This window comes from Pteronotus mesoamericanus, unplaced genomic scaffold (genome assembly GCF_021234165.1).
Source record: "Pteronotus mesoamericanus isolate MK-2021 breed Mesoamerican mustached bat unplaced genomic scaffold, CSHL_Meso_final contig_20, whole genome shotgun sequence".
NCBI lineage: Eukaryota > Metazoa > Chordata > Mammalia > Chiroptera > Mormoopidae > Pteronotus > Pteronotus mesoamericanus.
In genome coordinates, this window is record NW_026555085.1 from 77281251 (window position 1) to 77296292 (window position 15042).

General features: G+C 36.3%; 1 protein-coding gene across 2 annotated transcripts in view; it reads left to right on the forward strand.

Annotated features, from left to right (window-relative positions):
- RSPO3 (R-spondin 3) overlaps positions 1–4979 on the forward strand; it is a 77434-nt gene extending 72455 nt beyond the window's left edge. Inside the window, exons 5-6 of one of the 2 annotated variants that reach the window (XM_054569930.1) lie at positions 3357–3520; positions 4902–4979. In XM_054569930.1, coding sequence (XP_054425905.1) covers positions 3357–3520; positions 4902–4946 — 209 coding nt within the window. In that variant the 3' untranslated portion in view covers positions 4947–4979. Of the gene's footprint in view, positions 1–3356; positions 4540–4901 lie in introns of those variants that run through there. The other variant, XM_054569931.1, reaches the window with a different exon arrangement.
- The last annotated feature ends 10063 nt before the right edge of the window (positions 4980–15042 follow it).

Below are 15042 nucleotides of genomic sequence, written 5' to 3' on the forward strand. Positions count from 1 at the left end.
AGAGTTCAATGTCCGCCCTTCTGTGCTCCCAGTAGGATCTATTTTAGTATTAGCTTGTGACTGTAGTGATTGTATCTGTCTCCATATCTCACTTGTATCCCCAGGTTTTAGCACAATTTTGGGCATGGAGTCAAGGCTTAATTCATGTTTGTGTAATGATTTAATGACAGTAGCTTTCATTTCTCCCATGATTAATGTGCGCCAGACACTCTGCTGAGTGCTTTATAAACATCTTGTGTAATCCTTACAAAGTTTAACAAGTAGTAATGATTATCCACACCTTAAATAGCAGACAATTAATTCTTAAAGATAGCAACAATGTGCCAAAAGTCACACAACAGGTAGCAGCAGACCTAGAATTTGAACACTATGTTATTCTGACTCTAAAGATAGTGGTCCTAACTGCTAAACTGTAGTGCTTCCCTGCAAGGACTTCAGTTGTACTCGATTGCTTCTGGCAATTTCTCTTCATCCAAACACCATCCTCATAGCTGAAACATTAAGAGAAAATCAACATTCTTTTAATTATAAGAATGGTCTACAGCCCAATTCTGGGGCACATGTGCACATGCATAGGTGCATAATCAGTGAATGACAACACATAAACATATATGTATGATGGTGGTAACTAGAATGCTTAGTTTGCAAAATTACCAAAAAAAGAGAGAATTAAAATAACTATTGACCACATCAATGAAAAGTCATCAGCATAGAAGAAGAAGTCCCCTCTAATGAAAACCTTGCAAAATTTCCCAAATTGCACATGATTTTTAATGGACTACAGCCACTCTTTGGCATTTCTGTTTTATTTCTTGGACAATAGGAAAATATATTATTTATGCAAAAGGGTAGTTCGTGTTTCCAACCACTAACACATGGCCTGTAAAAAATAATAATCCCATTTTTCTATTGTGCAATAGGCCTCTATTGGGCAACAACAATATACAAAGTGCTAGTTTTCTGTTACTTTACTAGAGCCATCCCTTTCACTCATGGCCCAGACTAGCTATTCCTTGGATAATAAAAGTGTAACACTGAGGTTCAAGCTACTTTCAGAAATAATGTCTTAAGAAATAATCATATCAGTTTGCTAATAAGCAGAAATGCACTGTGATTTGAGAATGTTGTTACGTGTGGCCAGAAAACATATACATCCATCTGTGATCAGGAAACAATATATTTCTTATGTGTTCAGAATTTTATAGTTGGGGTCACAGCTGTAAGATGCTGGACCATCATCAAGAGAACAATGTCAAACACTGAACTTTTGGATGATTTCCATAAAAGTTACATTTTGTTTGGGGTCAGTAGTTTCTATGAAACTTTGGAATGATTTTCACTGACTATTTTTTTAGAGTTGAACTTGAACACCTCCAAAATGCTCGTCAAAATAGAAATATTAGGTAATCTAACCTCTGGGGCCTGGTCCTTCTGAAAACCAAACATATACCATGAAAACCAGCATTTCTCTCTTTTAGTGTGTGAAGCTTTATGAAATTTAAATTATCTATGTATTCAGTAAAGTAAATTTACTCTTCAGTTTTATCTGTTTAGTTACCAAGTGCAAATCAGCACTTCAAATGTGTGGAATTAAAGCCAATAATGGGGGGAAAATCAAGACCAAAAAAAAACATGGATTTCTTCCATAGGAATCTTATCAATTCATCAGTATTCTTTTAAGTGAAAAGAAAAGTGGTGATTCAATGTACAACTAGTTCGGCCCTAGGTGTAGTAGTCAACCTCAACATTTTTTGTTCATATTTGCATATACAGAACAATTTGATATTTGCTTTACAGTGGTCTGAATTCTCATTGTTGTTAACTATCCTTTCACAGTCCAGAATTTGGAGGTGTATTATGTTGAGCCCAACAAGGCAGGTTTTCATAAAGTAACTGGAAGCTTTTGTAAATATAGTCTCAGACAAAGCTAGTTGTGGCATAAAATCATCAATCCAAGGAGACTGCATTGGCTGAGTATGCATATGCACTATTAATAATATTGCTCCCTGGGATTCTGAAACCAGAGCTCAAGAAAAGGAAAGCCAAACCACTGAATTCAATATTTGCAGACTATTTCAGGACATGAAAATATTTTGGTTCTCTCATGCAAATAATTTCCCAAAAATACCTTTGTCCAAAATAACTTTTTGTAGACAGAGACTAATATCAAATTTTACATGGCTTAGTAGGTGGGGATAGGAATTACCAGAATTTGTTCCATATCAGGGAATAGTCGGTTCTTAGTTTTCATTTACTATGATATTGAAATAATTAATAATTTCTCATTGAGATACATATATTAATGGATGTTACTAAATCCATGGTCTCAGAAATTATTCTACACTGTTGATTGTATATGTAAAATGTTTACATGATTGTAAAATGTTCAGTTAATTCACTATTTAGAAATAAATAAAAACAATCCATCCCAGGCTCATACATTTTAATCAAATTACTCTCTTCTAAAATTCTCAGCCATCCTCCAATGCCAACAGAATGAAATTCAGTTCGTCACCTTAACTCCAGCCTACCTCACAACATGCCTTTCCACATCAAAACCTTTAAAGTCATGTTGATTCCACTTTGTAAAATGCCTCATAGTGCAAAATCTGACTTAAAATCTATGACTCAAACTCAGTTTAAAGTCAGAAGCTCCCATGGAATCCAATACATATGCAATAATTATCTGCTTGTTTGACTGATAGAAACACAAAGTCCCTGCTCTTGTAACTTATACTGTATGGTTATTGATGTTATGGTCACAACAGCTCCTGCATACAAAGAAATTGCAATGGAAATTAATATCAATATGTAAATATTTGTGTTAAAGTACATACAGTACTAACGGTTTCTCATGAACCATTATTTCCATATTTTTATGCAAATCAATTCTCTTCTAAATAGTAGATGCATGCAGATATATTGGCAGATTGCCGATATGTAATTGCTACTCAGAAAGTTCTGAATACAAAATAGTGCCTTAATAAGAGCCAGATAATATATACTCATTAATAAATTTCTTAAGTGGCAAGGAATCCATTTGAAACTTTCTATTAAATATCCATAAATAACAATCATGTAAAATATTACCAACCTTATCAGGAAAAGCCTCTAGAGTTCAAAACTATTATCTATTAATTGCTTCATTATATTTTGTATGTTTCATGTTTCTATTGCTTGAAATATCATATGGGATTAATAAAGAATAATTGAGTGAATGACTTAAATAGTAAATATTTGGTATCTACAGGCATAGTATGCAAGCTAAGAGAAATTTAGCTCAATTTTAAAAACTTAAGGTAACCAAATAAAACATAATTGAGTGTCTCTTTTAAAAGCATATCTTTTTATTTCAGGAAAAAAAGGAAGGGAGAGGAAAAGAAAAAAACTTAATAAAGAAGAAAATAAGGACGCCGTGCCTGATAACAAAGGTCTGGAACCCAGCAGAGAAACCCCAGAACAACGAGAAAATAAGCAGCAGCAGAAGAAGCGAAAGGTCCAGGATAAACAACAGATATCGGTATCCGCCAGCACTGTACATTAGAGGGTCCCATGAGATTGTTGTAGACTCGTGATGCTGCTATCTCAACCAGATGCCCAGGACAGGTGCTCTAGCCATTAGGACCACAAATGGACAACGTGTCAGTTACTGCTCAGTCTAAACAACATTCCAAATAGTTGCTATATCTTCATACAAGCATAGTTAACAACACAAAGCCCAAAGTTCAAAGAAGGGATGCTTTCAAATGGTTATCTTACAAGCTTCTGTGCATTTTTAAGAGACAAGAAATTTTGTACATAATTATCCATAGGCTATGAGTTGTGACAACCTAACGATGTCATCTGGAGAATCAACATCTTTTCCTTATTAAAAAAATTTTTTCAAGCATTGTTTTAAGAAGCAAAAGATAGTTCTGCAAGTTCAAAGATACCGTATCCCTTCAAAACAAACAAGAGATCAGGGGAGAGAAACATCTTTCAAAGGACAGTGTTGTTTTGTGCAGGAGATCTAGAGAGCACTCAGATGTTAGGGCCTGGCATTTGGAATCATACGAATCATCACTACAGAAACAACTGTTAAGATCGGTTCTATTGCCCTCATCCCATCTTGCAAGAATCATGGGAGTGCACATAGAGTTAAATATCCTGTATGGGACTGGAGAAAGGCAAAATGTGGAAGAAGCCATAGAGTTGGAGATGACTTTTGTGCTTTACAGAACTGTGAAAGGTTGTGATTACCTGGAACAGGTCTCCAGTCTATGTCAGCACTGTGTGGTTCAGCCTCTGCTACCCCTTGGGTTATATAAGTCTGTAAACACGTACCTGTAACTTACTTCCAAAAGCAAAATCATACTTGTTAGAAGGAAATTCTGATTTCATAGACAACAAAAACTAGAGAGAGGAGAATATAACATGTTTGCAAAGTCACATGTTTTCTTTCTCTACGAGGGAGAAACAATTTTATTACCTGCTTAATGGTCCACCTGGAACGAAGAGGGATACTACTTTCTAACGAGGTGTATCTAGTAGGGGGGAAAGCCACCACAATAAATATATTTGTTGATAGTTTTAAAAGTTTGGCTCATTTTGCTTTATTGGAAAATTGTTACTCTTAAAGACTCATGAATTAGTAGAGAATTCTGTATCTGTGTAATTCAGAACATATTGCATTTCTCAGTGTTTTCTTTTTAAATCTTCATTTGGATGTGAGCCAATGGAGATTTACTTATAGGGTATTAGGAGATATTTATTCAACTTATTTTCTTATTTTAATCAACAACATTCTAGTTATAGATGTCTAGGCCTCCCTAAGTTATTTTACTGCCCCCCTCCTTTGCTTAGAAATTAGCATCTTTTGTATGTTGATGCATCTTGAACATTTAGCCTTTTCTTCTCCATAGTTTTCTCAGTCTGTGGACCTCTTTTGGGGATTGAAGTCACCCTAGCTGAAGGCCTCAGCAGTGTTTCCCAGAGGACACAGCCAGCCCAGGGCAGAAGGAGGCCCCTCAGCATGCAGCGCATAATCTCATGACCCAACTTAAACTTCCTGTTGTCATGGAAGGATGCTCAGCTGCCCTGTCCACCAAGCTTCCTAGCCCTCTAAAGATCACTGCTTTCTGAAGAATTTACAATGAATTGGGCTTCTGGCTCAATCCTTCCGGTCAGTCTTTCTCTACCGACTGTGCTATTCATGTGGACTTACTGGCTTACTTCATTTTCAACTTCTCCTTTGCTCTTCCAAAATACAAAATTTTTGAATGATGTATTCCTGTTTCTTACTCTGGTGTTTTCTTATGCACACGAGAAAAGTATTTCAACTACGTAGATCTACTCTTAATGTAGAATTAATAATAATTCTATCTTCAACTACAACACATTAGGTAGGAAAAAGTATATGCCCATGTTCTAGAATTTTTTTCTTGATATCAAACACCATCTTTTTCCTTAGTCTTACCTAGTCAGTCACCAAAGTATTTTTGTGCATCTTGTCATGTTTATCATTATCTTCATTATTTCAGTAAGCAATTACTGGGAAGGTTCATGTCTACACACACAGTGCTGGAAAGGGGCTAAATAAACCAGGACACAACAATTGTGACACATGACTGTCATGTCTGCTTATGTGTTTTGACTCCAGACTTTTATCCTGTGGTCCTCCAGACAATTGCAGACCATCTAAGTCCTTGATACAGTACTTAAATAAAAGTAGAATTACCACAAAGAAAAAAAGAAACTAACATTAATATTTACAAATTGGGTGAAGTATAAATGCACACAAAGGTAGCATCAATTTTAACTCCAATTCTCAATCCACCTGTGATAGATCTTTAGGCACATGGAATCGTTATAATCTTCATACTAGCAGCCTACTCAACTTTGAGCAAAAACAATCAACTTCTGGTCACAAAAGCCATTAGCTTTCTGCTCTGTCTCTAAGATCTGGTAAACTGTTGATGGTAAGAGACAGCTGGTAAATTCTTAGTACAAAAAGAATCAAGAGAATACAACAACATAAATCTGTCTATGTCTGATCTGGTCTCCAAGTTCTGCTTTATAACTGAGGGGGATCTCTGTTCTATTAGCTTATTTAGGTTCCAGTCCCAGGTGTCAACCACTGGCAAATTGCTTAACTTCTCTGGGTCCCCATTTCTTAAAGTACAGCATAAAAGAGGTGGGCTGGAGATGATCTCTGTATCCCTGTTAAGGGAGGATACGACACTTCTGATAGTTCAGGATGATGCCCCTAATGAGTCCTCATTGGTGACCACGTCCTTTTGGATTCCCTAACCTTGTTTTTCCCAAATGTGGAAAGGTATATGCTCTTATTTAGAGTATACAGATTAAACTCCACTGCTCTGATGTTATTGAATTAAAAGTCATCTACACTACTGGATTTAAATATTGAAATCAATAACATTGAGACAGAAAGGAGAAATATATAAATATGGCAAATGCCAGGAATAGAAGCACATTCCCACAAAGGGAGACAGAAAAGAAAGTGGGGAATTTATCATAGCCAAAATCAGACTGCTTGAATTAACATCCCAGCTCTGTTATTTGACTGGTTATAACTTGTGTGACCTTGGGCAAGTCATGTATCTCTCAGAGCCTCTATTCTTCATCTGCAAAAAAGAAGGGGAAACACATATCTTGCAAGATTATAATGATTAATCCTCATTATAGTAAAAACTATTATGTGTATAAATAAATATTGATGAAAACTAATTCCACGAGTAGCTCATAGAAATTAACTTTATTTATTGATTAGTAATATGTGATAATATCCTCTAAGTATATACATGCAATAATTCCAAGGAGTAAGTATACATGAGAAAATAATGGAAATGGAAGGAATAATAGTAACTAAAATGTAAATGTCAGTTTTATCTAGGATCCTCTTAAAATTAAGAAATTACTTGTTTAAAGTCTGCATTTTTATAAGTGGGCATAAATAGACACTCCATCTTTCCTATAGATATATTTTAATAGTAGAGGAACTGAATAGACTATTTTTCAACTTAACTGCTAGTATTTATGTGCAAATTGGGGAGATGGAGCTTCTTTCTCAGGCTGATTAGTTACAAATAGGGAAATTACTGCTTTTAATACATACTAGAATTGTGAAGAGAGTAGCCAAAGAATATACACGCATAACCCATAGACAAAGACAACAGGGTGGTGATGGCCAGAGGAAAGGGGCTGGGGACTGGATGGAGGTGGGCAATGGGGGCAAAGGGGCGCATCTGAGAAAGGAATAGAGCTGTCTGGAAGCCAGTACAAACCCATCTCCCTCTGAAAGAGTAAGAGTAAATGATACTGGCGGTCACATAAAATGAGGTTTTTCCCATTGCAAGCAAGAATACTTTATTTCACTAGCTTAGTATGTGTTAGTTTTTTTTATTATATTTCTAGATTTATTAGAAAAAGAGAAACAAAACAAAAACATTGTTTATAACTCCTTTCTGCTAGCCGCTTACTGTTGACTACATTATATTATGTAATTATCCAAAAAGCCTCTGATTATTGATATTCTTGTTTTTAAAAGGAGGAAACTGAGGCACAGAAAAGTACCCAAAGTCACACAGCTAGCAAACAGTGAACTTGGAAGTCACTCTCAGTTCTTGATGTCTCTAAAACCCACACTCCTTCCCTACATCATATTCCTTTAATCCATGTTTATTATTAGTTCCAAGAATGTCCCTGACACACATTATGGAAGTATTTTCCCACGATCTGAACCAGACCCCTTGAAAGAGAAACCTGGAAGTTAAATCACGGAGGCCACCACCCAGGATAATACTCAATACTGAATCTGAACTCACAGGTGACTATGTGTGTGTGAATGTGTGTGCGGGGTCTGTGTCTTTGTGCCTGTGGGTGAGCTCCAGGGGGCCTGTTGGATGGCTGGTGGGCAGTAGATGGGAGGAGGCAAGTGTTCTTGGAAGGAAAAGGAGAAATGAAAACTATATGCCAACAGAAAAAGACTACCATTCAGGAAGAATGGGAAAACAGGTATGACTCCTGGAACAAGTTCTGGATTGCTCTAGTCCTTTGTGACTATTGAATGACTCTCAATTAAGTTCTCTTACATGTGAGCAGAATATTTTCCAACACTATCATCCTTTCCCTGAGTCCTTGTATGGGGGACTCTGGCCCATGAAGTCCCCCGGTTCACCGTGGATGAAAGAATGAGTCGTTTCAGATACCGTTTGCCTGTCAAGGAAAAAGGGAAGACAATTCTCTCTAAAGGAGAATGCCCTGAGCCCCTGTGCTCCATGGCATTTATTGAGAGGGTTACAAGTGAAGGATAGGTAGCAGGAATGTATAGGTAATCTAATTACATCAGTAGCTTAAGCTTACAGAGAATGGGTGTTGTTTAAAGAAGACAATGGCAGGAACACATGGAACTGCTTCGGTCCGAGTTGAGCAAACATTCTGGTGTCAGGGGGGATTTGGGTCAGGGTCCAGGAATTTTGTAAATTTCTTTCCCAGCCTTGAGCTGCTTATCTGGTGTAAAATTAACAGAGCTTGAGGGAGAAACAAAGGATGCTTCAAGGAGTGTAACTTACTTCTAGTCTTAATTTCCCCCAGGGGTCCTTAGAGCTATTATCGATCGAGCTATTATCGGGTCTTGCCTGTCTACCGCATTCCCAGTGTTCCTGCCAAGTCTTGCGGGTCTTCTCCTGGGCCCCAGCTTGCCTGGGACTACAGTTCCCAATACCACTCAAAGCGGCCCCCTACATCCTTTTTCAGAATTGCATTGATACAGTAAGAAACATCAACAAATCTTTTCCATCAGAACTGCCAAAACAACTTTGTTCAAATAATCAAATAATGCCTCACTTTCTAGCTACTCCACACATTCAACAGCAGTATTTTAATTGTCTCACAACTTTTCTTCTTAACCTTTCTACATGTCAGGTAATTCAAAGAATAACAAATCCATCATCTAAGCAGGTTAAAAAAACAAACAAATAAACAAAAAACACCCCAGAATGGAATGGGAGGCATTCTAAAGATAATAACCACTTTTATTCATATTGATTAAAATACAGTTGTAAGAGAACCTCTACTAGTAGGAATATTCCATTATCTGAGAAATTGGTGACATAATTTCAGGAGACAGAATTACATAACCATAAAACAATCTGATGAATAAACAGTTGGAAGAATAGCTTACATTTCCATATCTATAGTTGTGCAAAATGGAAAATTTTGTTCAAAATGATGTTCAGACAGTTCAAGATACTGAATCATCTACTAAAGATTGTTCTACTTATAAAAAAAGAGAATTGGAAAATATATTTAGAAATATTCTTAAACAAAATTGAATAATTTTAATTACCAATGTTTTCTGGCTAATTAAGAGTTAACTGATGTACTATTGAATGATCCCCATTGAATTTTCATCACAAACAGATTTTAAGCAAGATCTATAGTTTTCAACCCATTTAACAACTCATTAAATTTTACAATCATCTACACTTATAATAAAATCTGGAATGATATAATACATTTATAAGTGCTTTGAAATTGTAAAGCACAATAAATATAAGCCACTGTTATTGGTAGCGCCATTCACTCACTACAGAGACAGATTTCCTTTCCTTTTCCCATTCCTCACACTCTTGACCTCACTGGTGGCTTTTTCTTAGAGGAAATTACCCATATCCTTCCCTAGAAGGAGTTAATAAAAGCACTAATTCCTGAGGTGACCACAAATTTGAGAATGCAGCTTACAGCCTTTCCTTCTGGTGTATTTTTCTGTAGCTGCTGGCATTGGATATATACCAGTGGTGGAGCAGGAAGCACCGCTTCACTTTATAAATTTTGTGAAGCCCCAACAAATAACATAAGCTACCATTGAATCTCGATATTATACCAGAGACATTTTTGAGTCAGTTGATGCTAACAAGCATGCTTTGTCTCCCCAGATCATGCACACTCTTGGTGAGTCCCAACCTCCCAAGAAGTAGAGTTCTGCAGTAGCTCAGCCAACTCAAAGTTCCAAAATAAAAAAGAAAGGAAGGAAGGAAGAGAGAGAGGGAGGGAGGGAGGGAGACAGACAGACAGGCAGACTCATGATCCCCCCCCCAAAACTGGGAGGGTTCTTACTTTCATCTTTACAGCTAGTCAGTGACAACCATGTACTGCATCTCTTCTACAATGCTATATAAAACAAAACAAAACAAAACAAACAAACAAACAAATAACCCAACCATGCTCTTAGCCTGGGGCATTGGGCTCTTCTGGTAGCAATATCAATGGACCTGGCCTTTGACCTCTTTCCCTACTTTGGTCCTGTACTTTCCTTGTTTATGTTCTTTGGTTGGTTAATTTGGGGAGGGGGCTGCAGGGAGAAACTACCTAATGATTTAAAAATTAATCTAGAAGTTGAAGAAATCATTTAGTAAGTTCCTTTACTTTTAATGTAAAACTAAGGAAAATTACTATTTACACTTAAAGTAGTATTTTAGTAAAACAAAACAAAAGGAAACTAGAAAAACAAAAGTAAAAACACTTGGTATTTAACATCCAAGGAATTTTCCTCATGCAGTAACAATTTAGAAGCAGGGTCCATTTATCACTAAGTTTGTCCTTACTGATTTTTTTCCCCATAGTAAAAAAAAATGGTTATGACTCACTTTAGGAGCACACCAAATGCTACAGGAAAATTCATTTTAGTTTTATCCAAACCAGCAGTAAAAATAACTTATGATAGACAAGTAGAGTCAGTTTAGGAAAATGAGTCATTTTTATGCAAATGAACTCTAGCTCTCCTGATTGCCTTCTCCTTTTAAATGCTGGAGTTCCTAGGGTGGTGGGAGGGAGAATGAATTACTGTGGTAAACCAATAGTTCCGCTTGTTGACTGTGGAATATTTAAAGCACAGTTTAATATGCAACATGTGAAAGGGTCAAGAGAATAGAGCTTAATTTGTATTTCCATATGATCCAATCAAATCCAAAATGCTATTTATTTATAGAAAAGAAACGATCATTAGAATGCCGTTCTAGGTCTCCAGATTTTCCATATTTATTATGAAAATTATCCTTTCTACGATCTTCAAAATAGATTGTTTGGGCATAGACATTCCTAAGCAATTTGAAATTCAGGACCAGGGTCAGTCTCCTTGCCTTTACCCTTTCTGTTCCCAAAAAACCAACCAGTGGTTTACACAATAAATAAATATAGACAAAATTTTTAAAGAATAATTAAAAATTAATAAACTTAGCCCTGACTGGTGCAGCTCAGTTGGTGAGCGTCGTCCCACGAAGCAAAAGGTCACTGGTTCGATTCACATTCAAGGGCAGCTGATCGATGTTTCTCTCTCACATTGATGTTCTTTGCCTCTCTTTCCCTCTCTCTAAAAATAAATAAATAAAATATTTTTTAATTAATAAACTTAAAGAGAAATTTCTATAGAAAAACATCAATTGTTTCAGGTTTAATATAGTCACTTTGGGAAATGACTATTATACCAGTCAATAGAAGAACTTGCAATCTGTCTGAGACTATTTGGGGCTGTTAGAATAAAATACCAGAGACTGGATAACTTATAGACAACACTTCTGTAAACTAGAAGTTTGAGGTTAAGGCACAGGTAAACTTGGTGCATAGTGAGGACCCACTTTATACTTCATAGCTGTCACCTGCTCCCTCTGTCTTTACATGGTAAAAGGAGCTAGAAAGCTCTCTGAAGCCTCTTTTGTGAGAGCATTAATCGCAAATATGAGGGTTCTGACTTCACGACCTAACTACCTCCCAAAGGTCTCACCTCCTACCGTCAGATTAGATGTTAGGATTTCAACATATGAATCAGGGTGGGCAATACATTCAGATGATAGCATCATCTGTTAATGAGCTATCATTTAAATAATCAAACTATAGATTATGCTGCCCTTACAGTATAGCTAATTAGCAAGAGCTTCAAAAACCTACCCAATTAAACTTAGTATTTTCATATGTAAAGGCTACGTGAATATTTTCCTGAAATTTTCTATAAGGTCTCTAGGTGGAGGTTAAAGGCCTTGTGTTATTTTGTAAAAATTGCTGAACCTACCCCAGCATCCATAGAAAATGTTAAGATTTTTGATTTCATAAAGATGATAAAGACACGTGTTGTTTTTGTAGTTATAAAATTTCATAAGTTTTGATTTTTAAAAAAGAAAATGAGAAAATACAGAACTCTAACTGCAAAGACACAGTGATTTAATTATCAGTTTGAAGAAAAAAGCCTTGATTTGTAAAAACAATCATGAATGGACTGCTGAATTAGGTAGGACAACTAGGGTCTTGACTTACTACCCAAGCAACACTTCTGAAGGACTGAAAAAAATAAAATACACCTTTGAGCAGCATTTCAACTGGAGAAGTTACCAGTGTCAGATGATTTCAGATCCTCAAAGAAAAAGGACCATATTGTCTTGTTTTCTCTTGTGTTAGTTACTTGAGCCACTATACCGCACTCATTAAGAGTGAATTGAGAAGAATACTTCAGAAAACAAATTGATTCCCAAATCACTTCTTTAAGCGTGGAAAGAAAAATAACACTAAAGTAGAAGAAAATAATTAAAAGTGGAATCCCCTAGATATTCCCTCTAGCAACACCACACTGTCCTAGTCCAAAGCTGCCCTCAGTGCTCCCTCAGCCTTCACTGGCTCTCGTATTCCCAGCTTCTGTTTTGCAATGCCCTGACCTGCACTCCCACAAACTCAGTGCTGGATGTCCCAGTAGAAACATAAGGCACACTCTCAGGGGACTTGAGAAGGCAGAGGTAAGGACAAACAATTTTTTTTAATTATTATATTTTCCAAAATAATTTTCAAAAAGAAAAAGCTGTTCTTTATTACCAAAGTCACTTTGAACGGTTGCAATGAGGCAAATGAGAACTGTGTGGAACTTCCTCATTCTTGTTTTTCAGTTTAATATTGTTTTATTTTGTAACACATAAAGGAAAAGGATACCAGAATCTTGCAGTGCACATGGCCTCCGCAACCTTCGTCAAGCCCTCCTGCACAAGCACAGCCTCCGGGTGCCCCGCAGCCCCCTGACCGCCAGCCAGCCAGGACTACGCCGGGTTTGAGAAGCACCAGCGACCCTATCAGAACAAAACAAAGTGCTCTCTAGCCTGAGTGCCTTGGGAAAATCTCATTTCACCTTTGACAGAAGCCAGATTTGTAAGCAAATGCACCAGGGCTCAGTCACCCATTCTGCCTTGTGTTTCTTTCATTTCTGGTCAGATTAATAGCTCCAAGAGCTCAACGCTTTCTCAGACGGTAAATCATGTGAAATCTTACAGGATTAAAAGGAAGAGAAAGAAGAAAACAACGTCCTCATAATGAAAGGAGTAACAGAGAACACACTGGAGAAAACCAGCCGCGCCCTTTCTTTCTAGTGCTGTGTGGCTTTAACCCGTACACCCAAAGTAAATTGTCTTCATTTCAAGAAGCTGTCTCTCTATAAATAAACTGACCAATGTATCTTTAAAACATAAGCAGCTTGGACTGTCATAATAAACATTGCAAAATAAATATGAAATAACATCTGGAGGCAAAGCTTTGGATGGGTGGGTTGAGAGTGCTAACTTTTCTTAGCTCTGTTAATAAAGTATGAATTTCATTTTTTAAATTTAGGAAATACTTCCCATTATTAACCAAACACAGACCAAAGACGTTCTGATTTCACTTTAAAATCCCAAAGAAGGCAAAATTGTCTGTACATAATGTCTTTTCACAAACGGGGCTGTTCTTTTTTGTTATTTAATTGCTCTTATTTTCTACTATTTGAAACTAGGATAATATGCATTGTCACTAAACTGCTTCATCTAGATATGAAAATGGTTCATATTTAGCTTTAATTATTAGTAGTACTGGTAGAGAAGAAAACTATCTTCTTTTTACCTCAGGAAACTAAAAATCTCCAATGTAATGTACTAGGAAAAGGCAACACTTCCATTGTAAGACAATATTATAGCAATTATTACATTTAATTGTCATTACTCACTGCAGTTACAAGCAAAAAACCATGTTTCCTGTACTTCTCATATGCAACCAAATTCTGTGTAGTAATCCTATTAAATTCATGTTTATAGAGAGCCTATAGCAACTGGTCAGGCTTTCCTCCCGTGCAAAATAATTACATGGAATGCTTGAGCCCTCTCGTAAACTCTTGTGCCGATACTGGCCTAACAGCCACTTTGCTTATTTTACGTAATACTCTGACAAAACTTTTGTAGGTAGCATAGTAAGCATTGCATGTCCAATGCCAAAAAAGAAACAAGAGCAGTAGAAACTTCTGTCATTTCTGAGTAAAAAATCTGTATATCTAATTTATAGCAAATACTGATAATCGGCTAAATTATTCCAAATTAGCATACTCTCAGTTACTTTTTGTTTCCAGTTTATAAAGTTTGTTTTTTTAATGAAACGAATGTGTTAATTAATAGTAAGATACTAAGTAGTTTTCATTTAGTCAGATCAGTATGTAAGGATATTTAATCTCACACAAGTGTTTTTTAAAAGTGTACTTATTTTTCTTCCCATAGGGAGTAGTCTGGGCGGAGGGAGAGTCCTGAGATATGCTCCGAGATACTGTCTCATCTGCTGACAGTCTGCTCCCCGTTTCACATATTTATTGAATTTCTCACATGTGGCCTAACTACATGAGCAAAATGGCGAACATGATTTTCCTTAAAAGAGAAAAGAAGGTTCTCTTTTGAAAGTAACAATAATTTCATTCCCTTCGTTTTTTTTTTTTCTTCTTTTTCTGAGTAACCAAAATTCCAGTCGTAGCAAAGCTGCATAAAGGATCTTCTAAATTCTAAATTCTAAAATGTGCATCAAATATCGCAAAGGTTGGAATTGTTACAAAGGTTGGAGGTAGGGTGATATTTACCTAGGCTGCAAGTCATAATAAATTTAAAAGAACCATTCTCAGCTTTGATGACTAATCATTTCCTCTCTTTCAACAAAAATTCATCAAACAAAAACAAAACTTTATTCATATTACAAGTTTCAAAAAGAACATTTTATTTTCAT